The sequence below is a fragment of the Chenopodium quinoa genome, unplaced genomic scaffold (genome assembly GCF_001683475.1).
Source record: "Chenopodium quinoa cultivar QQ74 unplaced genomic scaffold, ASM168347v1, whole genome shotgun sequence".
NCBI classification, from domain to species: domain Eukaryota; kingdom Viridiplantae; phylum Streptophyta; class Magnoliopsida; order Caryophyllales; family Amaranthaceae; genus Chenopodium; species Chenopodium quinoa.
The window spans coordinates 662799-689531 of NW_018744501.1; the positions used below are offsets into that span (position 1 = coordinate 662799).

General features: G+C 35.9%; 2 protein-coding genes and 1 pseudogene across 6 annotated transcripts; 1 reads left to right on the forward strand and 2 right to left on the reverse strand.

Annotated features, from left to right (window-relative positions):
* The first annotated feature begins 521 nt into the window (after positions 1–521).
* On the forward strand, positions 522–17764 carry LOC110697800 (serine/threonine-protein phosphatase BSL1-like). Its single transcript, XM_021875180.1, has 21 exons — positions 522–1087; positions 1175–1235; positions 1327–1405; positions 1509–1588; positions 1688–1782; positions 3847–3946; positions 6710–6779; positions 8060–8161; positions 9517–9598; positions 9691–9861; positions 11397–11583; positions 11939–12140; positions 12217–12384; positions 12496–12734; positions 13772–13856; positions 13945–14043; positions 14488–14687; positions 14771–14846; positions 16820–16955; positions 17037–17176; positions 17301–17764. The coding sequence occupies exons 1-21, from the start codon at positions 883–885 to the stop codon at positions 17382–17384; spliced, it is 2661 nt and encodes an 886-aa protein (XP_021730872.1). The 5' UTR covers positions 522–882; the 3' UTR covers positions 17385–17764.
* A 633-nt stretch (positions 17765–18397) lies between these two features.
* On the reverse strand, positions 18398–25958 carry LOC110697804 (SOSS complex subunit B homolog). 5 transcript variants are annotated; one of them, XM_021875193.1, is made up of 3 exons: positions 25033–25958; positions 23802–23969; positions 18398–19543 (listed from the first exon to the last, which is right to left on the reverse strand). In XM_021875193.1, exon 3 carries the CDS (start codon positions 19527–19529, stop codon positions 19116–19118), a length of 414 nt encoding a protein of 137 aa, XP_021730885.1. In that variant the 5' UTR covers positions 19530–19543; positions 23802–23969; positions 25033–25958; the 3' UTR covers positions 18398–19115. The 5 variants fall into 5 exon arrangements, with proteins under 5 accessions (XP_021730885.1, XP_021730884.1, XP_021730883.1 ...); XM_021875192.1 differs by having other exon boundaries at positions 18398–19549; positions 23796–23969; XM_021875191.1 differs by having other exon boundaries at positions 18398–19549; positions 25033–25629.
* The window catches only part of LOC110697899, a 70455-nt pseudogene continuing 66240 nt past the window's right edge, over positions 22519–26733 (reverse strand).

The window sequence follows — 26733 nt, forward strand, 5'->3', positions numbered from 1 at the left end:
CAATAATAAAATTTGTTCTGGAGAATTGAGATTGAATGAATACATTATCAAATTATATGAATATAGGGAATTCGAAAAATATAATATGCTTAGTGACACATTAATTTGATTGTATATTTGTAAGTAAAAAATTGTAGAAAATCTAGTTATAATTTGTAATCCTAGTACGCCAGTAATATGTGTAACCACAAGATTCAATACAAAGAAATACCTATTTAAAATTTCTTGTTTAAATTTATTTAACAAGCAAATGTAAATAACGAACCAGATATTGTAATAATATCCTGAAACGAGTCATTAAATCGAGTCTATCTCAGAACAAGCAAGAAGCTCATTATAGACATTAGACACCCATAAACCAAATACAATACTAAATAAATATAAAAAACCCAAGTTGATAAATATTAAGTGATAGAACTATCCAACTATATTCATATCTAGAATCCAAGCTTCCATTTATTCCCCAAAAAAGACAATTCCTATGATAAATACAAGATCATCATACAGGCTGGCCCTCTTCTAGAGTGGGACAGTTGACAGTAAGCAAAACCACTGCCATTACCGGTTGACTTTTTTTGGCACCCAATTACACCTAATTTCATAATAGTCACATCAAAACCCAGAAAATATAAATTTTATTATCTCAACAAAAACAAAATAAAACCCCTGAATTTCTGATTTCATCCTTACAATTTAATTTAATCAAAATTAAAAAATTGTGATTGTGAATTTGGAATTTCAATGCACAGTATCCAAGGTACCAACCACCTCTAGCACCACCAAACCAGCGCCATGATCAACTCTTTCAAATTCTCTCCATTTTCTCTCTCCTAGGGTTTTCCATTACTTCTCTTCTTCTTCCTTCTTCCTTCTTCTTCATCAATGGCGTCCAAGCCATGGCTGCAACCTGCTCCTACGTACAACCCTTTGGAATCGTTTTGGGATTCCGACGAAGATGCGCCTGGTCCTCGTTGTGGTCATACCCTTACCGCCGTCGCAGCTACCAAATCTCAGGGTCCTCGTCTTATTCTTTTTGGTGGTGCAACCGCCATTGAAGGCGGCGCTTCTTCTTCCGCTCCTGGAATCAGTTAATGGGTTTTTCGATTTTGTTTGATTTGATTTTGTTTGATTGAATTGTTGGGTTTGATTGATTTGATTTGGTTTTGTGATTTAGGGTTGGCTGGGGTTACGAATTCTGTTCATTCTTACGATGTTCTTACTAAGAAATGGGCAAGGTTTGATGTTTTCTCTTGTTTGTTGATTTTGTCTCTTTTTTGGGTTTGGTGTTTCTGAATTTTGATTGTGTTTGGGTGTTTTGAACAATAGGATTAGACCGGCTGGTGACCCGCCTTCTCCGAGGGCGGCTCACGCAGCTGCCGCAGTTGGAACTATGGTTGTATTTCAGGTGAGTGTTTGTATGGCATTTCAAATTTTGTTGTTTTTTTCTGGGGATGAATGTTGGTAGTGTTATTTATTGATGTGGTGTTGTGCTTTGGAGTGGAGTGTAGGGTGGTATAGGACCTGCTGGGCATTCGACAGATGATCTATATGTGCTTGATTTGACCAATGACAAGTATAAATGGCATAGGTGAGTGACATTTTTGGCAGAAAAATAATTCCTTTGATGACGCGAGCTTTTGTTTTGTGAATATTCATTCATCTTCTTTCCTTAATTGTGTGTTTTCAGAGTAGTTGTCCAAGGTCAAGGACCTGGACCTAGATATGGCCATGTAATGGACCTGGTTGCTCAAAGATACCTTGTTACAGTCAGTGGCAATGATGGTTAGTTCTTCATCTTGTGTTCTCTTTGATGCATTTAAATATGTTTGGCACGGTAAGACAGAGTCTAAGCCACATTTCTTTGGAGAAGCATGACATGGCACAACCTGACATAGTAAATCACGATAAAATAAGTTTAATATGGTTTCAACATGCAAGCACATGTAGCGACAATGGGCTCAATTGTGGTTAACTTCCACTACCATTTTTTTTATACAAGTTCCTTTGCAACCAGCTATCATTGCTGTTATGATTGCTATTCATATTAGAATCTTATGTTTTTATGATCTTTAAAATACGTGACCTAGGTAGAATGTTAAAATTGTTGAATCTTACAATCCTATCAAGATAAACAGTTAAAGTGTCAAAAATCGAATATGGTTTTATGCAAGGCCATTTTGAAGATTTTTAAGGCCCTGTTTCAAAAAACAATATGGGCCTCTCATATTTTCCAACTTATACAAACTAAAAATTTTCAGGCTAAAATTAAACAACATTTATACTACAATATACTATGATATAATGATTACATATATCTAATTAGGCACAAAAAATATTTGGATATTTTAACTCGATACAACTTGAACTATTACCAACCTTCTGATCTTAGGAGGCATAATTATTGAATACAACAAGTATACATACAATTACATTATAGAAAGTACAACGGTAGTAACTTTGAAATAAATAAAAACCTTATCCATTCTCAAGTGCCATCTTTCATCGTTTCTCACTTAATTTAATTTAACCTTGTAAAAAATCAATTAGAATCATGAGACAATCAAGGCAATAGAACTTTGCCCATAATTTTTTATTTTTTTTCAATAAAGGAAAGACTTGCTTTTACTTTGCTCTGCATATTGGAAGTTGGTGAGTTGTAGAGGTTAAGTGAAATTGAAAGTGCTCGGCAATGGCAAGACAAATCAATGATGACGATAAATTGTGAATAATAGAACTTTGAAATTTAGGTAATTTTGTAGTTTATCTAAATTGATGTATTTTTTTTTTTTTTTTTTTTTTTTTTTTTTTATTTTTTATTTTTAGTTTTTTGATAAACAAAATTAGAATTGTATGATGTGGGAGAAATTTAGAGAATTTGAAAAATTTGTTGTTCATACCCATTGCTCAGTTTAACTATGGGGAAAACTTTTTGAATTCCCAAATGTAATTAACAAAGTTCCATATAAGTAGGAGAAATAATGGAATTGATTGATTAAATTTGATAAAGAAAGAAAATTAATGTCAGATTTAAGGAAGAAGATGAGAAATTGGAGAATTAAAGAAAGAAGGTTGAATTGGAAGAGATGATATGGAATGGGAATTGGGAGAGATGAATTGGAATGGGAATTGGGAGAGATGAATTGGCGTGGGAATTCTATCTTCATGGGAATAACATCTTTGGGCTCTCTCCTTAATCCTTCTTTATCTTCACTTCCATTTTCTCCTCTTCTAAACAGTCTGGAAGTGTTATCTCATTTTACCCTTTTCCATGAAATACTACGTGGTGAGTCATAGTTGATGGCTAGGATGTGTTTTTTTTTCGTGGAAGGGCCTGTTCAAAATCATTTTGGGACTAAGGTTTTATTGTTGTTGTTGAAGGGAATGTTCAAAATCCGTTACTAAACGGTTGTCATGTAATGAACGGACAAGTTTTGATTCCATGCCATTTTCACTAGTTAACTTTGTTGTCATGATTTGGTCACTTTTGACCCTTGTGTTTCAAAGTTTCTGTCTGTGTACATCTTGTATACTACCAGCTAACCATGTACTTGCGTTTCTGGCTTTTTCTCCATGAAATGTGCAAGTTCTTGCTTTGTGTCAATGCTGGTATTAATGGATAGTTTGCGACTTGATAGTTATAATATTTCAGATAAGGTCTCATTTGTCTGAACTGAGAAACCACTTCTGTTACTGCATTTGTATAAACCTGGTTGTCAATTTGCTGACTATGCTGATTCCTTGTGGGCTACGCTGCTTATCTTGTTTTTTTGTAGCTATTAGAATGCTGTTTATTGGTGCTTTTATGCCAATAATATATAGATAGTAAAATATACTCTTCTCTTTCAGGGAAAAGGGTTCTATCAGATGCTTGGGTTTTGGATACTGCTCAAAAGCCATATGTTTGGCAGAGGCTTAACCCTGAAGGTGATAGACCATCTGCTAGAATGTGAGTTTATTCTGTTTGCTAGTTTTAATGTAAATTTATATCTGCTTCTAGTAGCTTCTAGTAGTTGACTCTAAACTTAAAAGGCTTGTTAGTTGTTAATGTGGGCATGTAATCAAGTAATTGCTTTGAATTTATTCTAAAGCTGTGATGGTTTAAAAGAATTATTTAATTGACATTCCGTCTTTATTTTGTGGACTTATGATATATACACCCCCATTGTCTTTGGTGGTGTTTGAAAGGTAAAAGCGCGATGCTTTTAGCTTGTGGAAACTTGCTTTTTATTGTATATGAACTGCCTTGAATAAGTTTATTCTTTTTAGGTGACTGTTTTCGTTTAGTTTTATATTTTTCCTACCCCCTCCCTTCAGCTTTCCTATCATTGTGACTGGTGGATTCAATTATAATATAACAATGCAGAGTATTTATATAACACTAGGGGATAAAGGTATTCCAGTCAATTACCCTTGTACCAACTACTGAAGGAGGGTAAAATACAAGCTATTCATGCCCAGAACATTTTGACTCTAACGAAACAACTCTTCTACAAATTCAATACCAATTTTTGCTCAGAAGTCAGAACCTAGTGCATGACAAGTGGAGACTATACCTTCAAATGTTTTATTTGGCAATATTGCTCTAATTGAGTGCAAAAGTGAAGAAAACATTTGCTTCCCAATAAAGCCACTTAGATCACTACTATGGCTTTATTGACTGATCCTCAATAGATGATAAAGGTCAAAGACATCAGCAAAGTTGGAAAATTATCAATTATGATCACCATGGTCTCTCGTTTCCATCAGAAATCTGAAAATCTCCAAAAGCATTTTCTCACTAACTAATGACCTATACTTAAGTCACATATATAGTGCTTATTGAATGAAGCAATTACTAGTGAGGATCTTTAGAATTTCCCATAAACCGACTAGTGAACCCTTAATTCAATTTAACATAAGCTAGTTTTAGCTCAGGTTGGGTCCAATAGTAGATAAGTAGATATGATATTATGCTGGAAAGCATTGTGTGAAATAGTGGGCCTTTCACCCTGGAAATTTTAAGTAAAAGTATTTTGGTTAGAGAAGCTGTTTTTCCATCCTTAGCAGCCATTTGAGCCAAGCATCTTGGTATTAAGTACTGGATAGCTAAGTGTTAAGCCTAGCTCACGTGCCTTACTGGGAACTATATTTATCTTGAAACAAAAGATCTCACCATTCTACTTTTGTAAGTGCGTCATTAATTTTATTTTTGAAGAGGTAGGGTTGTCTTTCGCTTTCTCTCTCTGCTTAATTTTTGGCTACAAATTTCTTTTAAATTTAAAGAACTCATATAGTAATCTGTTAATTTTGTGTGGTGAATGTGATAATTGGTTTTCTATAATTATTCGAAGGGACAATTGAGATTTAGGACTATAAACTTTTCATTGCTATTATATCTAAAAAATTGATATGAATGGGGCTCTCTATCCTTTAAGTGTTAGAGATAGAATGTGTCTTATTACATCTAAAGAATTGTTATGACGCGAACCCTAGCTCCTTATCAAGGCTTTCCATTTTGCCTCTAATTAGACAAACTCAACTAGTTTGTATTTAGGCTTCTCTTAGCTGATTTCTTAATTATACTTTATACAGTCTTGTGCATCAATTTCCCAGATCATCTTAGCTCCATAAATTATTAGTTCTGACTCCTGTTATTTGTTTGGCTTTTAGCCTTTTTTTTAACTTTTATTTTTATGATTCTCGTCTTTGGCCTTCTTTTCTGTCACAAGGGAGGAATTTTGAAGATTATCAATTTATACTTCAGAGAATATAGTTTTACTGCGGGCACTTCCATAGGACTATAGATTATATCTAAGTTTGACACTGGTTGAGTATTTATGCTTCCATGAAACCTCTTCTGCAATTCAGATGAGATTTTTGACATGACTTCTATTCAATCAATCAATCAATTAAAGCCTTAATCCCATAAGTGGGGTCGGCTATCTGAACCAAATTTGACATGACTTCTATTTCGGTGGTTTTAATTAGCCTGATTTGTTGGGTGGTGGCAGCCATGGATGCATCTTTGCAGGTGGAAGATCATATTTTGTGGGACGTTTATTTTGTTTTTACTTTTCTCCATTTTACCCCTTTTGTCCTAATGGCTTACTACTTTACGAAATACAAACTTTACTTTCAAGCTGTTCCCAGATTAGTTTACACACTTTCCCTTAGAGGATTTGACCCATACATTTTGTTAAGTATATCTTTACAAAAATTTGGCCTGCTTTCATTATCGAATATTAAATTTTGGTATTCTTTCTCCCTTTTCCCATAGAAATATGCCTCATTTTGAGGCTCATTCATGCTAGTTATCTTAAAGCTATGAGTTAGAACAATGTTCACCAACTCTTTTTTACTAATCTTGTTCATAAAAAAAAAAAAAAAAAAAAATCAATTTTGTGGGTTTGAATTGTTTTTAGTATTTTGTCTCCTCCCCAAGGTAACATTGCCAAGTGGGCGATGATCTGCTGCTTTGTTATCTTACCTTTTCTCAAAAGATATTTTGGACAAGTTGGAGGGAGGGTGATAAAGAAGATGACTTTTAATGTATCACGTGAAAGCTTGCTTGTTATGTTCAGTCATCAATGACTTGTCAATTTGCCAGGGATCCATTAACAGTTGGTTGTCCAGATGTTTTGAAATTTTACTTATTTGATACTTCGTATACAACACAATACAGCTTAAACCTTACTAATTATATTTGACAATATGGTTGCACAATGTGTAGGTATGCCACTGCAAGTGCTCGATCAGACGGCATGTTTTTGCTATGTGGTGGAAGAGACTCAACTGGCGCGGTATGTTGATTCTGTTTGTGGGAAGTCTTACTGCTGACTGCTTCCTTATTTTTGCATAGGATTGTCTGTTCTGATATTTCTGAACTCTATGTGCACAGCGCATTTGTTTCTCTCTCTCTCTCTCTCTCTCTCTCTCTCTCTCTCTCTCTCTCTCTCTCTCTCTCTCTCTCTCTCTTTTTCTGTCTTTATCCTCTCTCTTGTGGGATTAAGGCTTTGACTGATTGATTTATGCTCTCTCTCCATGCCTTGATCTGTAGAAGTTTTTAACTGTCCCATATTATTATATTGTCTTTGTAGCTCTTACAATGCCTCAGAAAGCTCTTGTAGGTCTAGTTTGTCTCCTTGTGTATACCATATTTGTTTTGTTTCTTGTGGAAGATGTGGCATCTCAGACAAATGGGTTCAATATGGGATTTTTTCTTTTAGTGATGTGTATGTATTCTTCTTAGTGGTAGAAGAAAAAAGTGTATGTAAGTTGTGCATCTTCTCTACATATTTTAGTGCATACTTGGAGCAAAAAAGCTTGTTGAGGCTTCAACCCAACAGTGTGAATTATATGAACGATAAGGTGTACCCATTGTTCCTAGCTTCATTCATGCTTTCTTAAAAGGCTACTCCTCATTTCCGTGGCCACTTTCATAGCATCATTCCTCACCAAAATAAATTAGTAAATAATAAACTGAAACAAATACAAGCATTTTTGCAGAAAATTCAGCCATACACGAATGATTTGCATATGCCTGTACCTGGTGCTGCAGATGTGGTGACCTTTTGCTGCCTGGAGCTGTTCTGGTGTTTGAGAACCTGTCATACATCCTTAAGTGAACCCATTGCTTTATTGTAAGGTGTACTGATTGGTTTCAAGGATGACAATAACGGGGCAAAGACAGCCTTTATATGATCCATATTGATTTGTGAAAGAGCTTCTTGTGCAAATAGGTGTAGATTTCATTGAATTATTTTATTGCCTTTTGTTTTTCTTCATGAAAACGCATAAAATTGCGCATAACTTCTGCATTTCTGGCAAAATGGTTAAATTTCTGTTAGTTCACCCCCAACATTAATAATCACTGATTGATCTAATTCATATTTTGTCACATGTTGCATTTATTCCATGGCATGTGGAACGTGTACATTCATTTTCAACTAATCTTTTTTGCATATTGTTTGTGTAAAGCTACATGATTGTTCTTCAAATTTGCTATGATCCTTATGAATGGATTCTAAGAAGTTTACATAGCAAGAGTTTATATGTTATTGATTGATTTCGTGCTGTACAGCCCCTTGCAGATGCATATGGACTACTTATGCATAGAAATGGTCAGTGGGAGTGGACTCTAGCACCCGGTGTTTCTCCCTCTCCAAGGTACCAACATGCTGCGGTAAGTTTTGTGGTATAACTGTTTATGGAAGCTTTTGGTTCATTAAGTTACTAAGTTTTTGTTTATGGGATTTAGAGGGTAGGAATGGGATATAACTTCATTGTTCTGCGGGTTTGGAAATAATAGAGAGATTTGGATTTGGGAATTGAGTGTATCGATTCCCGTTCTTTTGTTACCTGGGTGGGCTGGTAATAAGGATGGGAGTTATAACAATACAAAGCAGCCTATTATTCCTTGAATGAAAAGGAGGGGAGATATTAATGAGGGTTATTGTAATTAGTGAATCTATACAACTATTACCACAATAACCCATACAATGTTAAATGAGAGATGTTAGTTGAATTTCCAACATGTTTTTATAAAGGCCCCTATGGTGTGCCTATTGCGGTGACTAGTGAGTGAATGATCTCTCAATGCATCAGGCTGCCTAAAGTATAGCATGAGGTGCTTTGCTGCCTCCTGAACGATTGTTTTTGAAGGGAGGAAACTAAGTGAATGTCAACTTCTTATCTGGGATTGAGTAGCAATGGAAACCTCAGCATATAATAATAAGGGGAATTTAAAGGGAAAGTTAATTTATTGCTGGGAATTGGAACTCGAAAAGTCAATTAAAATAGGCTCATCTCTTACTTCCATCTTTGTGTGTCTTCTTTTCTGTTACTGTCTTTTATTAGGTTCATTTGCTGCTCTCCTTCTTTCTAGCTTAATTTGTGCTCTGCTGCTGCTCTCTGTCTCTCTCTCATTTTTGACATTTGACTACGGCTTGAAAGGTTGAAAGAGGGGATCTCCTCCTTTTTATAATATAACCAACACACGTCGACTATTTCCGCTATTTGTAATAAACTATAGACAAAGTCAACATATGATCATATGAATAGTGATAATAATAATAAGGGGTCGTCAAAAAAATAAAATAAAATTATAAGGGGAATTTAAGGAGACAGTTAACTTCTTGCTCGGAATTGGAACTCGAAAAGTCTATTAAAATGGGATCATCTATTACTTCCATCTTTGTGTGTCTTCTTTTCTGTTACTGTCTTTTATTAGGTTCGTTTGCTGCTCTCCTTCTTTCTAGCTTAACTTGTACTCTGCTGCTGCTCTCTGTCTCTCTCTCTCTCATTTTTTGACATTTGACTACGGCTTGGAAGGTTGAAAGAGGGGATCTCCTCCTTTCCTTTAATAACCGACACATGTCAACTATCTCCGCTATTATGTTAGTAATAAATTGTAGACAAAGTCAGCATATGATCATATGAGTTGTGATAATAGCAGATTTTTTTTCTTCTATATATTTATTTATCTTTTGAGTATTTCAGATTTTAGCCAAGTTTGTATCTAAATTTGTTGCTTATTAGGTCTTTGTAGGTGCTAGATTGCATGTTACCGGGGGTGCTCTTAGGGGAGGACGTGCCATTGAAGGTGAAGCAGCTGTTGCAGGTAACCCCAGGACTGGTGTTAATAATTCTTCGAGCATGTGAAATGGACTGTGATAATTAATGGGTGCTATCTGTTTGTTTAATGTATACTAGTTTTGGACACTGCTGCTGGAGTATGGTTGGATAGGAATGGGCTGGTGACTTCTTCAAAGGGCAACAAAGGACAAACAGAATACGATCCTTCCTTGGAGTTGATGCGTCGCTGTCGGCATGCTTCTGCTTCTGTTGGTGTTCGTATATATATTTATGGTGGTCTTAGGGGAGGTAAGGATGAATTTGTCATTAAAAAGGTTGATGTACATATGCATGCTAGAGTGTTTTTTTTTTTAATCTCAAATGCCGATGCTTTATCTCTAAGTGGCTCTTGATGTGCTGAAATTTCTTTTTAAGAATGATTTGCTTGAGAGAATGTCATTTCGTTTGAAATTTTCGAGCAGTTGTGCAGAACTATGCTGTCCTTTTGAATTAGATGTGAGATATTATGTCTGTTGGTTTATTAGATTATTTGCTTGCTATAGAAAATTTCCTGCTTGTATGTGAAACGAAGTAGACTGGCACCTGAAGTTGAATATTATTTCCTAGGTAATGAATGGATGAAGAGGAAGGAATCGGTAGCTTATAAAAAGCAAAACGAAATGATACAAGGGTAAAGCATCCATGATGAATAGTTTACGAAAAAATATTGCTAGATTCCACTGCAAAGATACTTCTAATAGATTGTGTAGAAAACAAATTTTAGTAACTGGGTTTGATTTACAAGCAGATATACTTCCCCTTTTGTCATATCATGCCTTTTTGTCATGTGCTGCCAAACCTATTTCACTATCACAGTATCTTTTGGAGGTGCACATGGATATTATAAAGCCCGTAGAAATTATGGGGTCCTGAGAGATGCTTGATGTTCCAAAAATGCTGCTGGTTAGTTGGGTTGTGATGGCTCCAGGGCATGAGTTTATTTTTTCCTTAGTCTTATTTCTATATGGATGATGCCCCCATGGTGTCTGCCTATGTTTTTTTCTATATTTATTTTATAAATTTTATTACCTGTTAATGAATAAAAAAAAAAACTATGGAGCTACTCTAAGGATTTGTAATCAGCGCCTTGTAAATGTCATGAATGAGCTTATGACTATCAGGCTCTGGTTGATGGATATTAGGCACCAATGCTAGTTTTGAGAGCTACAAAGACAAGCTAGAATCTTGAAAATTTTTAGGTGTAGCATAAGTAAACCTAGTGTATGGAGTATGTGTCTAGACCAACTGAGAGGAGGACCAAGGTGTGCTGACATTGGATGAGGAGTTTACTGTGATGGATTGTTCAGGTATACACAGCTTGTTGTACAAAATAACGATATAGTTTTGATCAAGAAAATAATCTGTTGAATAAAATTGAGTCGAATTGTGGCAAAATTACATGGCCATAACGTGCCTTTGAGACTGAAGGCAAATTTTTTTTGCAGGATTGCTAGCTGTCTTTTAAAACAAAATCGAATGCTGTCACATTTGTTGAGATGGAGTCTTTTGGTGTGGAGAGTAGAGCTTTGGAATAATGGGGACTTAAATAAGTTTAGGGAGACTAAGGCATGTATTGGGGTTGAGGTTAATAAATGGCATTTAAGGCTTTGGGTCATATTATCTGTTGCACCCTTTATAATCCCCATTATATTTTGTTAATTTTTACAATCGGACACTGGATATTGTACCCATGTTCTATACTTGTGTACAGTTGACATGGTTGCACCGTGATTTTAAATTTTGACTCAAATATGTGGTGTTAAATAGTATGGATTTTCATGCAGATGTATTGCTGGATGACTTCCTGGTCGCAGAGAATATGGTGTCGCAGTCTGATGATAATTCTCCACCACTGATATCGGAGAGAGCTCCGAGCCTAACTGATCCCAGAGTTAATATTAGTATTTCTACGCCGCCCTCTATAAATGTATCTGATGGAAGACACGAAAAAAACCTACCTTGTGGTGTAAGGTAGAAGTTTCTGGCTTTTCTTTAATGCTTCCTCTGATTCTTTTAGATGCATCATTTTGGACTTCACGGGCTCCTCGGCAATTTTTGGTGAGAGATTTTAAGTGGATGTAGGGGTAGTTTATTAAGGGTAGTGGACCAAAGGGAGAACGATGTAAGAATTTGGAAGTTAGTAAGGGCAAATGGGTAATTTCACAAGCAAAACCTTTCCTAAAAGAGAAAGAAAAAAAGTGATGCATCTAAATTGAAACTTTCCTAAATTGAAAGTGATGCATCTAAAAAAACCGAAGGAAGTAATACTTATGATGGTTGAGTGACTTGGTCGAATATATTTGAACTTCGAAACTTGTGTTTTCAGCCACGAAAAAAAATCTGTGGATAAACTTGTGGAGGCATCTGCTGCTGAAGTTGAAGCAGTTAGAACGGTCTGGCAGGCTGCTCAAGCTGCATCCTCATCTCCACCAGATGAATCTCCTCTGTCGCAAGGCAGCACACCTACCACAGATACTCCTTCAGATGGTAGTGATGCTGATGGTGATGTTCGCCTCCATCCTAGAGCAGTATGTACTTTTACTTAAGTATTAGTATGTTTTAATTGTGCTTTAGGTTTCCAGTATTGACTTTTGGTTGGCACAGGTTGTAGTCGCTAAAGAAATTGTAGGGAACTTAGGTGGAATGGTGCGGCAGTTATCACTTGACCAGTTTGAAAATGAGAGCAGGAGGATGATACCTGTCACCAGTGACCAGCCAACTCTTGGCAAAAAGTTCGTGAAACCCAAGTCTCCTCAGGGTTTGCATAAAAAAGTAGGACATCGAAATATTTTAATTTTTTTTTTTTTTTTTTAAATCGCGAACATGGGAAACTGAAATATGTCATTCATATTCCCTTTTTCATTGCTCTTTAACTTTTGTCAGGTTATCTCTACTTTGCTCAGACCACGAAACTGGAAACCTCCAGTAAATAGGAAATTTTTCTTAGATTCTTATGAAGTTGGTGAGATTTGCCATGCTGCAGAACAAATATTTATGCATGAGCCAAGTGTTCTTCAGTTGAGAGCTCCGATCAAAGTGTTTGGTGATCTTCATGGACAGTTCGGAGATTTGATGCGATTGTTTGATGAATATGGATTTCCTTCAACCGCTGGTGACATTACGTAAGCTAATGCTCTTTACTTTTAGTTGGAAGTTATAGACATAGTTCATTAATCATGGTTTTAACCTACTAGAACCGAGGTAAGGGATATGGATATAAGCGAACACTTCTTCCTTTTTTGATGAAAATTTAATCATGTTTATAGCTCTACAGCTTTTACGTAATGGTGCTGAATTTTGCATGACCAAGAGCTCTTCCCGTCTTGTTTCTTGCAATGTATCTAACAAGAAAAATTGTAGAGGTTATTGAAACTGAAATCATTGAGTTTTGAGATGTTTATCCTTGTACTAAGACCAAATAGTATACTATGATCAAGGGGCTTGTTGTATTTGTTTCATGTTGAATTATGTTCTACCTTCTTTTTTTATCTGGTTATTTGCTGGCCCAGAGGACCTATCCCTGTTTGTGTGTGTGTGTGTGTTTTTTTTGGGGGGGTGGGGGTGTTACCCATAAACTTCTGCTTTAAACTGGCATCCAGCCAACCTTCAAGTTGAGAGAGAGAGAGAGAGAGAGAGAGAGAGAGGGGGGGGGGGGGCGATTCTCAGGTTGCCAGGTGCAGTAAAAAAATTATTGTGCATTTTATGCTTCTGTCAATGTACGCTTTATTTGGGCATTAATTTTTTCAGTATATGATGCATTGCTGAATCCATTTTGAGTTAATTGGTCTAAATTGGGTATAGTTAATTTATATTGTTGTTTCTGTAGCTTATATGAGCATGAGAGAAAAATATGTTTGTTTTTTTTTTTTTTTTTTTTTTAGTTTTATATTTTTGGGGCATGATAAATGGACAATTACGACTAACGAGGTTGGGGGAGAATTAGCTCTTTAGTCAATTTCTTTGAAGTCAATGCTAAGATATGTGATATCCTTATAGGTTCATATTCTATCTATCCTTTTTCCACACTTTTAAAGGATGCTTGTCAATGATCTCAACTACTTGGACTGTTCCTGTGAGCCTGACTTAAAATGTTAATTAGCTTTTGCAGCTGTTTTGCATCAATGAGTTGGCTAATAATTTGTCAATATTTTTGTTCCAGGTATATTGACTATCTATTTTTAGGTGACTACGTTGATCGTGGGCAACATAGCTTAGAGACTATTACATTACTTCTTGCTCTGAAGGTATGCTTGCTCTATTTCTCTTGTTAGCTTAGTTTATTTTAATAAACTTGTGGTGCACTACAAACTAATAAATTAATTTATTTTGAAGATTGAATATCCTGAAAATGTTCACTTGATACGTGGGAATCATGAAGCTGCTGATATTAACGCACTCTTTGGGTTTCGTCTTGAATGCATTGAGAGAATGGTAATGTTGACTTGTTTTTTTACTCCTGAGACCCAAGATTTAATTTGTATATTATTTTGTTTTCTAAAATGGATCCACAAATTTTTTTTCAAAATAATGATTGTTATTTCTTTCATCCTTATTTACTTGCCCCATAGCTACATGCACAATAATCAATACAATGAGTCTGGGACCCAACCCAAGGTGTAAGAGAAATAGTTTCCTATAAGGAAATGGGGCAAGTAAATTGGGATACCCCAAAATTGAAACGGAGTTAGTAAATAGGGCTGAGGTAGTTTTTAGTATTTTTAAATATGCACCTTCCACCAATGATCGTTTGGCATACTACACACTTTCTAATATGGGCAGCTTTTAACAAGTCTAGAAAACGTGCAACTGTAACTTCATTTCAGAGTGAGAAAGCACTACCATTTTTAGCTGTTCTAACATTATAACAAATTGTAGGGGGAAAATGATGGCATATGGGCATGGACACGGTTTAATCAGCTCTTCAACTATCTTCCACTCGCTGCCCTTATTGAGAAGAAAATTATCTGTATGCATGGTGGCATTGGAAGGTCTATTCAAGCAGTGGAACAAATAGAAAAACTTGAGAGACCCATAACAATGGATGCTGGGTCTATAGTTCTAATGGATTTGCTGTGGTATACCTGAGTTTGATGCTATTTCTCCTATTTTTTTCTTTCTGCTGCTTTCTGTCGATGCCTCACAGCATTCCTTTATGCAGGTCTGATCCCACGGAAAATGATAGTATAGAAGGTCTGAGACCAAATGCTAGAGGTCCTGGATTAGTTACATTTGGGGTATGTATTATGCAGCTACTTTTGATACGTTTGACTGTTCTAGTTTTGACATTAATTACTATTACATTTTGAGGACTCCTTTTCTTTCGTGTGGAGTATCCACAATCCTTGAAGAGCAGGAGTAATTTGCATGCAACTAGAAATTTGGTGTGTTTTGTTTTGTTTTTTTTTGTATTTTTAAATATGTAATAATTAATTAATTATAATGAAATCTTCAGTGGAATTATTCTCATTTACTCCAATGATAAATCTGTAGTACACAACTTTAGGAGGTTTTTACTTTGTGTTGGAACACTGCAACAAATACTCTTTTATTTTCTGTGGGTGTTGCTTTAATGGAGAAAGCACAATCAGTTGGATATTTAACTTCTTTCTGTGGAATTATGTTTGGCTTATTGGTTTCCTCTTTATTCCTTTTGTGGTCCCAACCCCCTTCTTTCATCAGTAGTAGTACAAGTTCTGATTTTTAGCACAGTACATGTATGGCTAATGTAGGTGATAACTTGGACTTTAGGGAAGTGGCAAATTGCCTTGACAACTTACAGCAATAATTCTATCTCTATTGACTTTTAATTGGAGCAAATTGGTTTATTTTCTATTCTCCAATGTGCTATTAACCAGTACGCAACACCTATTCTCTGAGCAAAGTGTCATTGGAATTAATTTTTTAGTAGAAAATGAGACTGGAATTGTGAGGTGTGTTTGGAAATTAAATTCTTATACTTAAGATTTGTTTATAGATTTATGTAAATGTTCTCTTAAAATTACATTCTCAGGTTTCCAGTTGAGAAAAAGGTATAATGTTGGTTTTGGCTATAGTGGGTGAGATGGGGCAGATTGTATAATTGATGAGGAGATTGATGGATTGTACGTGAAAGATTTTTGACATTTTCTAGTTTTGTCACACCGTACGTGAAAGATGGATTGATGCATTTTTATGGTGATGTGTAAATACATACTTCTGATGCATGTTAGCCGACCCCAAATCATTTTGGGACTAAGGTGTCGTAAATATGTACTTCCATCCAAGATATGTTGTCACATTGTCCCTATCCTTCAATACTAAGAACATTCTTTACTCTTAACAAGGAACTTTTTATGAAAATGGCTGCTTGTGAAATAAAATTATAAACCTTACCTTTTTTTTGAACAAAAAAAAAAAAAAAAAAAAAAAAAAACCTTGACAAGGAACTTTTTATGAAAATGGCATATTGTGAAATAAAATCATAAACTTTTTGTATTAGGATTGGTGACAATTTGTGCTGGAGGGTACATGTGACTGTTTATTCCAGGAAGATGCAGTATAAGAAGAGTTATTGTTGGACTTAGTTATGTACTGCTGCTATATTGAAATTTTCTTTGGGAACACATCATTAGTTGGTCAAATATTTAATAAAAATTCAATGTTGTTGTCTGTTATGTGGTGTATGATGAGTTATTTCTATGTCCTTCGAATATAAATGAGTGGTTCTAGATTGTATTGTGGGTTTTGGTGAGGGGAAGGAGAAAAGGTTTCTCTGCAGAAATGCATTGATGTCTATTTTGTGGAGAACCTAGTTAGAGTGGAACTGGCGAATTTTTGGTGGCATTGCTGCTCTGTTCAGTTATGGGATGAAGTCACCTTGTTTGCTTGTCTGATAAGCTTAGTTGAATGGGGCTTTCCCAGATTATATTATAGAGGAAGGAAAGGTATTGGTCCTCTAGATGTGCAGTTTGGAAGTATCATTTAAATGTATGTCTGGTAAAACAAAATATCACTGAAAAATCATGACAAGACTTGATTGCATGACCACAAGTTTTGGCTATCAAAATTTGTGGGGATTAATTTTACATCCATCTTAATTTGCTACTTCGTTTTGATGTGTAATATCTGACTTCCAAGCCTATCTGAAGTTTGTGTGCTTCCGTTCTCTAAAATCAAGGTTTTTTTTGTTTCCCCTTACTAAAATGAATTGGAACTGGTTCATATACAGCCTGACCGAGTCACAGAGTTTTGCAAAAAGAACAAACTGCAGCTCATTATTAGGGCCCATGAGTGTGTGATGGATGGTTTTGAACGATTTGCTCAAGGGCAGCTGATCACACTCTTTTCTGCTACAAACTATTGTGGTAACTACAATTGTTAATCGTGTTTAGAAATAATTATCCCTGTTCTATTTTAGCTTGTATCCTAATTGCAAGTTGCTTCAGGGACTGCAAACAATGCTGGAGCAATATTGGTTATTGGCCGTGGTTTGGTAGTGGTTCCAAAGTTGATTCATCCCTTGCCACCGCCTATGCAATCACCCGAGACTTCTCCAGAACGTTCCATGGATGATACTTGGATGCAGGTATGCTGAGTTCGTTCTGAAACTATTGTTCTTGGGGAGTTTTTTCTGTAACTACCCTTATGCTGAGTTCTCTCTTTCTTCTATCCTGTTTGCTTTGTGCTGATATTTCTTCTTGAATGGTCAGGAACTCAACATTCAAAGACCACCAACTCCTACTAGAGGTCGGCCTCAGCCTGATCATGACCGCAATTCACTTGCTTATATTTAAAGTTGGTTGTATGATTTCACCAGCAATATGTGCCTCTTTGCGCCCAGAGTCCCTAATTGCCAAAGCATCTGCATATGCTTTACCAACCTTCATTATACACCTTACAGTGCTGTGCTGTAAGCCTCATTTTAATTAAAGGTTTTTAGATACGAGTAGTATAAATCTCATCCTCTGTACATGTAGCTTCGGTATTGTTGAAGAGTTAGTTCCATTTTTGTTAGCATATGCATTAAGCCATAGATACTTTGTTTTTGTAGAATAGTAGTGTAAAGGCAGGCCATAAGGAGATACAGAAGCAGTTGAGAGAAGCTTTCCATTTGAGTGTTCATTAATTGTAAAATGAAATCATAATTTATCTGTAATTAATTTATTTTTAACAAGTGTATTATTGCCAATTGGTGAATCTGCTTTTGGTATCATATAAAAATACCAGTACATGAGTACTGGGTTTGTTTTGTTACATACGTCCTCATTTCATTATGGATATTCTTTGATAAAACTTATTACATTATTAAGGTAATTGAATTGTATAGAAAGATATAAACCATAATACGCAGTGTATGAAAAATTGTATAATTATTTAAGCTACAAACAAGTAATAAAATATTGGATAGATAATAAATTACATTAATTTGTAGGTGTCAAGAATTTTCAACTTTATTTCACCAAAATGTGAAAACGAATTATAAACATCCCAAAATAATACAGACAACTATTATAAGCGTGCCAATAGCAATAACTAAATTATCTAGCATATCATCAAGCTCATCTAGAGTAAAGCCATGATGCTTAGCTTCGCCATTTTCAGAATCTGACGTGTATGCCACCTTTTTTTTTAATTTTTTTTTTATACTATGTACTCCCTCTGTCCCTATTTTTTTGCCCCATTTGACTGTGCGCGGTCTCCAAGACGCGTTTTAAAACGTCTATATCTTTATTTTCATATACGTAAAAATTATAAAAACATGATATTAATAAAATATACAATGAGACGAATCTAATAACACCACTCATGACTATATTATTTTTTATTGATTAACGGTAAATTATGGTCAAAGTTTTCAAAGTTTGACCCAAAAAATGACAATGAGACAAAAATAAAGGTATGGAGGGAGTATGAGTTTCATTTTTTATTTTTTTTGGAAAAAACAAGCAACATAGCCTCCATGACACACACTTTGAATTAGCTGTTAGAGAAGGTACACAGACCACTTTATCAAAATCATTTATACACCTAATAGCCATACCAGTGTTTAAAATATTGATAATCGGTCCTATAATCACTTCCTTAAAGTGCGTGCTAAAAGGTTTCCCCCTTTCTCTGTATATACAAGAACAATAGTGTCTGCCTGATGTTACCAGTATTTTCATTGCTGAAGGAGTGAAGGGAATGCCAGAAATAATAAAATTACTCGTTCTGACAACAAGATCTGTTATTATAGTCTAATCAAGTCACTGAAAGAGTCCATAGCAGATCTGCAGCATGATGAACGCTCCTAAAGCAGCTCAGTTTACCAGACATAATTGACACATTTTCATCCTTATCCTTGAAAGAGTCTGCAGATAAACACAAACCTGCAGCTCGTTAGATAGAGATGATAGAAAGAGTTCTCCAAGAGTTGTTCCGACTTCTGAGCAAAGAGTTACTCGTGTCATCATGTGTCACTCATGCAGCAGGAAGGCCAGTCTCACAGAAGGCAAGCTTGATATGGGCAACAATGTAGCCAAAAGCTAACGAACCGGAGGAAAGATGCGGGAGTAATTAGAATTGACAGATCCCTGAATGTACTTCTTTCGATTGTTGGGATCAGGACTCCAATTAATTTCACTCATATTGGGTGTTTCAACATAGGACAAAGTAAATTCACCTGCCTTCTGAATCTTCCCTCTCTTGCCTGCTCTCAGCACTAGATTTTTACGCTGGTAAGAAAATATGCCATTGGAGAGGTGGATGATATCGCCTGTCTGGAAAAAATCACATTCCTGTCCCCAAAGCTGAAAATGAACCGCAGCAGTCTCGTCTGCCACAAGTGCCAAACAAGTCTTGTTTTGGCCTTCCGCAGAAATCTTGCCTTTATCCAACAGTATGAATCTAGTGTCTATATTGTTTGATGCAGCTGGTTTAATGTCCTTCAAGAGCACCATCGTAACAAGGAGTTCTGTACCTATCCACAGAAACATAACACTACGTTAAGACTGCATATAACTCTCTGTTATCCTCATGGACCTCGATGACCACAAGACATCATCATCAGCACTTATTTTTCTGCTCTTTCATCCACTTCCACCTGCCTGCTACAGTTCTACCCCAACACAAAGCCTCCACAATTCTTAATAAAAAAGAAGACCAAGATATTCACTGAATTGCTAACTAAAACTAGAACCCTATTAGCAAGTCAAAGCCAAACACAGACGGAAAAAGCTCAAGTTTGAATGACATGAAGGTAGTTCTTCACAAAATTTTCAAACTTTTACACCAATGTAAAACAATAAAATACTACTTGGACATACCAACCTCGCTCACAATCCTACCAATCATTATCATACAAATATAAGCAAAAATTGAAAAAAAAAAGACTTATATGTATTGTAAGCAGAACTTTCCCAGCCAAGAATTCTCTTTAATAACCAAGAACAACAAAGAGGCAACTGAAATACCCAGAAAATTCAAAATAAAAACCCAGATACGAATGAATCCCTGAAAAATTAAAATTAAAAACTATTAAAAAATACAAAATAAATAATACAAACTAACAAAACGTCGAAACCCCAGAAAATATCATAATAATTCAGAACTAAGGAACACAACAAAGAGGCAACTGAAATACCCAGAAAATTCAAAATAAAAACCCAGATACGAATGAATCCCTGAAAAATTAAAATTAAAAACTATTAAAAAATACAAAATAAATAATACAAACTAACAAAACGTCGAAACCCCAGAAAATATCATAATAATTCAGAACTAAGGAACCCAGAATAATTAATAAAAATTAAAGAAATTGATGAAAAATAAGGGTATAGCAAAGGAATTGGAATGATATATACAACAAATAGTTTAGAAGATTACCTGAAATTTGTCAATATTTTTGCAAATTTGAGAGGACTGGATGAATTGATTAGGTTAAGGTATGGTACAGCTGTTCAGAACTTGATGGAGTACAGTATTTGGATGAGTGGAATAACCAATCTTAAATGGATACAATCTTAAAAACAACAGTGATGATACACCAATCCAAACTGAACAACACCAAATTTACCGTCTTTCCTAATCCAAATACGTTAGTATCTCCAGCATTCACCTTCGACAAGTTCATCATCTTCCCTTCATTCAACCCAAATTCCTTTTCTAATTCAAAACTTTGCAATCCTTAAGAGTTAGATCCCTTGCTTTCTTCTTGGAACCGGGAGGGAAGCTCTAACCACTTGAACTATCCCTCACTCTCTAAGAGTTGAGACCCTAATCTCTTATGAAACTCATGAAGCTCATTCTCGTCTAACTCCATCGTAAATTTGTAACTTGTAGCTTTTATACAATAAATCAATTACAAACAAACTGACAATAATCAATCAAGAAATCATATCAATTTTATATCAATCATCATGTTAAAAACCCCAACAACCACAAATTAACAATCAATTATTCAATTATATTTCAAATTAGCTAAATAGCAATTATCATATATCAATTAAAAAAAAACAAATTTAACTTACAATCTTACAATGTATCGGGCACTCGGTAGGCAAAAGCTCGGATTGCGGTCCTCGGTCCAGTGTCGTGGCCTCATGGTCGGTGGGACGGTGCAGTGGCGTATCAGGAGTTGAGTTTGGAAATTTGGGGAGGAAAATTAAAAAATGGGAATTAGGGGAAGAGTGAAAGTCTCGAAACATTTGTTTATTTTTTATTAAAAAAAGCTTACTTGAACCCTCCTTGTATCCACCATTGCTTTTTAACAAATATATTTATTAGTTTTTTTATTTTTATTTTTTTATTGGGTTTGAGTATCTATCCACCATTCGACATTCATTTCTCTCTCATCTATCTCTCCCTCATATCCACACCAATCGCCACCTGCATAACCTACCGACCCGCACCAACTGGATCCGCATAACTCACACCGCCACTGACCGTATAGCCCACATTCAGATGATGTTTAGTTTAGATTTTGTAAAACCAACATCTTTTACACTATATCATTCTTTTGTAGGTTAAGGTTGAATTGTATTGCACCGATAATTTTACATAATACGAGTCTATAATACAAAGATAATTATTGAAGATAACGTAATGATTTAAATTAGGTTTGGGAGATAATAGACAACACTATAAGGATATTATTAAAAAAAGCCGGTGTTACAAGGGTTGCTCCGTCAGTGTTATAGGGGCTACTTGGTTATTGGTATATGGGTTACATTATTCTTCTATGATCGAACATGGTGTAGCTAGTCGCACACAAAAACGCGTTGTTTAAATTATGTAGTAAAAATGTAATGGCTAAAAATAATATTGACAAGAATGTTCAATTAAAAAATTGAAAAATAACTAGCAAAACAGACTTGAAAATTTGGATATTTCTAATAAAAACCCATAAACAAATTTTTAAAAAACTTGTTTTGAAATCCATTAGGTTGACCTGAACCCGAAAACGCTGGTGAGGGTTGAGCACTTATGACCCAGGACCCAAAATCCGTCCTGAAATGACCAATGACCCAAACCCGACCTAACTGACTGTCTAATTTTAGGAGTTAATTTTTTTCGTTGGGTTTTTATGAATATTTTAGGAGAACAGGGAGCGTAACTGGCTTTCTTTAGCCATTTGACAGTTTGACACTGCTAATCTTACCTAAAACATCGTATGCGGTTTAGCTCAAACACTCTTGAACGCCAAATAAATAGCATAAACGGTAATGGTCACATGTATAAGATGGAGGAGCTGTACAACTGGTTCAGAACTCTGAAGCATATATGATAATTATTCTCAGATATCATTAGACAATAATAGTCCTTTACAAATGCGATTGTTAAGAGCACACCTTTCGAATAAAGGATGCTTTACAAGAAATGACGCTCAACTTTTAAAAAGAGCACCCACCTAATCCTGTTAGTTTGTTTCTGCCAAATTTGTGGCTTTGCCTTGTCTTGGATCAGCATTACTAGCTACCTCTACTTAAAACAACCTCCTTGTCTTTGTGTAGGAGACAACATATATGACACTCTCTTGTCTCTATGGCTTAATCGAGCATCCGACAAGAATCCCGGCCATATCACTCTCATGGTCCCAATCTTTACTTCTGCTTGTTCAAATGTGGCTCTAGCTTTGATAGATGGGTGGGGAAGCCTTACAATCCTCTCAGACCTAAGTTCTGTAATATCTACAACACAAGTTCTAGTATCTGACAGATTGCAGCTATGTCACTCACCTTCTACCTGATATACAGTTCCTTTTGCAATGTCTTTCCCTAGCTAAATCAATGAAATTAAATCATCAAATGGGGTTTACAATTCCAGTTTTTCAAGAAACTGGACACTCCCAATTCTAAGCAAAAATAAAGTTAAACCCACTCAAAAAATATTCTACTTATTTTTCTCACTGATCTCAATGTTTTACTTAATTTCCTCCCTCAGTCTAAACTTCACAACTTATTTCCCAAGCTGCCTCATAACTGAAATACACTATGATGCCAATAGTGTCCCTCCCCTCCCAAGGTTAGTCTATTACACCTATCTAAGTGGTTAAGTTATTAGTAAAACTTAAGAAAAGGAGCAGTTTCATAAGATTAAGTAATGTGCTTTGTTTTAGTATTGTACCAATAGAGGGAAATGCAGAGTTGCAGATACAACAGACAAACTCTTTAAAACTGCAAAGGGTCGGCCCAACGTTGGACACTAGACAATTCCCGTTTCTGTGTTTGGGTTGCAGTGAGAATAGATTGGGAACCAATAACAGATTTATTTACAATCCATTGAAAACACCTCCCCCTTCCTTTTCATTACCAGCATTCTACTCCTCTAGTAATCCCTATACCATGAAAAAGCATGCCAATTGTACTATATGTCAAAATTGAGGATCACCTATTTCTCTATGACCAAAGCTAAAAGAGACTATGTAACAAAGAGCTAGTATAAGAATGGAGCATTACAAACAACACAGTCAACAAAGATCAAATTACAAGGTAAATCAAACCAGCAGTAATCGAAAAGAAGAAAAAACGAAAATTCTCAAATTCATCTAAATACTTCAACCAATTGAGATGCATGCAAAATTCAGAATGAAAATAGTGAAATTAAATATGTTAATAGGCAAATTCAACATCAAATTAAGAAATCATCAACAAGATCAGAGAATCAAAACCCCAACTTTAGCTAGCTCAAATTCTTGTTGATAATGGAAGGGAGAGGAAACAACTAACCCTAACCTTAACTTTGGCCGAGGATGGAAGCTAATAGGTGGCAATCTTTGTCTCTTCAATTGGAGCACGGGCTGTTGTGTACATCTTCAAGTTGGAGCACCGGTTGTGATGGAGGTAGGTTGCGGTGGACACCAGGAGCCAGTGGCGGATCCAGAATTTGATTAATAGGTTGTCCTATCAGTGACAAATTCTGGACTATTAGTAATTTAGTAGATCAATTCCATCAAAATAAATTAACAAATTTAGCACATATTGGCAAAATTAACATCTAACACTGAATCAATCGAACCCCCAATAAAAATTAGCAATTGACAGGTAAAAAACAAAAATCTTTGACCGATGATTTCATCTTGACCTTCGTTCTAGATCCGTTTTCTATCTCCTCGTTCAGCGACTATTTATCCCTTTCCCTAACCCAAAACCGCCGTAGACTCACCAAAGACACACCACACCACCATTGCACTGCCACCACCTCCACCCAAATCATCACCGTCTCACTGCCCTTAACTTCAAAACTCACCCAAAAACCACCATCACCATGACATTCACCTACCCAACCGAAAACACCACCGATCCTCACCACCGGAAACCCCACCCACCCCTCATAAGTTCACCTCCACCCCTTGAACCCCCCCCCCCCAACCCCGTAAGTTCAACTCCACCCTCCTGAAAAATCTACCCGCCCCCTTGAATTCACCTCCACGGCTCCACCTTCTCGAAAAACCCACCCAGCCACCCTTACGATTGATTAGACACCTCCACCCAACGAAAATCCACCCTGGCCCCCATAAATCCACCCTCACCTACCTGAAACCTCCCCCTAACCTTAGAATAACAAGATCTAATAAGAGACATAAACTGAAATGGAGGTGGTGGTGCAGTGCTTCGATTAGATTGGTAGTGCAAGGTGATGTGATGCCTTGGTTAGGTTGAGACGCTGCTTCACCTACCTGAAACCATTCCCCCACCCCTTGGAATTTTCATGGTTTCATCCTGACATTAAAGAGTTACACAAACGAACAAACCAAACCCCGCAACACATTAGCAACCAAAATTGACTCAATTATCAAACTAGACTCCAAAAATTACGTTAAATTCTTAGAGTATCCATAACCAATAGTTCAATTATCCAACTTCGAAGAACCCTAAATTGAGTATATACTGACAATTAAATACACGATTAACACTAGATTGTCAAAATTAATATTAGATGATTAAAGAAAAAGAAGCATCTAACCTTAGAGGCTGCTTCAATGGAGGAGAGAAAGCTCAGAAGCCCGTATGCTTCAATGGAGGAGAGAGAGAGGAAGGAGTACTTTGTCCTGGGAGGCTGCGACCGTGAAATAGACCTAAAGAGGAAAAAAGAAAATAACATCAGGAATAATTTTTTTTTTTGTTTTTTTTTTTTAAAAAAAAGACTGTGTCTTGGGACCCACAATGACTACATGTGGGTCCGTCATTGCCGGGGAGCGAGAAGAGGGTAGCGGTTGAAGCCGAGGAAAAGAGTGCAGTAGTAGCCGTCAAGCCGAGGAAGGGAGAGATACGAGGGAGGAAGAAAGTTGAGTTACTATGAGTAGGGGTGTACATAAAATACCACGGACCGAAAGATTCAGGTCTGGTCCTTAAAAATGGGTGATTTTGGGTATCGATCCGGTCCAGGTTTAGCTCGGAATTTTCTGATCCGGACTGAAAAACCGGTTTTTTTTTTTGGTATAATCAGGAAACGAAAAATTGAACGTTTAGTCAAATTACTAAAAAAAAACCTAAGTTCGATTCTCTCTTTCCCGATTCTCTCTTTCACCGACGATTCTCTCTCACCGAAATCAGTTCTCTCTCACTGGCGATTCTCTCTCTCACCGGCGACTCCTCATTCATGGTTAGTGTTTTTTTTCGTTCGTTTTTTTTTTTGGTACAATTTTTATACAAAATTTCTGCAGCGATTATATGTCAAAGTGACAAATTTTGAGAGTTGATTATTAAGTTAGCATAATTATTGATTAATTTTGTTGAAATCATGTGCAAAATATTAAATTGTTTGTAGAAATCTTGGTAATTTTTCACTTGATATTTGAATTCTGCAATTGCGAAATTATTTGGGTTTTAGGGCTTTAAATTTTTTTGGGTCTTTATCCTTTGCTAGAAATCGGTTATTATTTTTGGGTTTAAATCAATTTTTCAATGATCTAATACTATTAACGCTTAATTTTCATAGATTGTAGTTTTATCCTTTTATCTTCTAGAGGGATTTTTGTGGAAAATGTTGTGGGAGTTAGATGATAGATACTCATTTGATATCGTAGTTCGAATTATTGTTCCAATTGCTGTAAATGGAAGCAAATGAGATGATTGATGTTCTTGACACTTGAAGTTTTATTGATATGATCATCAATTTTAGAGGATTTCTGACTATACAATTTGCTTAATAGTGTTCAGTTATTTCGTGAAATTTTGGTCTTGGTATTTCGGGATTGTCTGGGAAATGACAGCTCATATGGTAGGTGGAAAAGAAATTATATTTAAGGGAATGGATTTATATGATGTAAATTAGGAAACTCATTATATTCCCAGTGCATACATAGTTTTGGCCTTTACTGTGGAGAAATTTGCTAGATTGTGTATTTTCGTGGTGTTGTCTTTCTTTGTATGTATTATATTGTGGTTGTTTTGTCGGATCGACTACACCGTAAAGGCAAGGACTTTAGGATGATTCTTGCAAGTTAAGTTTATGTATGTATTCTGATTGTGTCACTGGTTGATTTCCTTGCAATCCTGAAACAGAAGTGTATTGAAATCTGCCCACTTATTGAAGATGGAGAGCTCCCAATCCAAACGAACGCCCACTTATTCTCAAAACACGGCACAATCACTTAGTGAAGTGCATGTAGAAGAATTGTATGCTACTTTGCCTCTGGGTAAGAAGTTAAAAATGGGGCAGGAA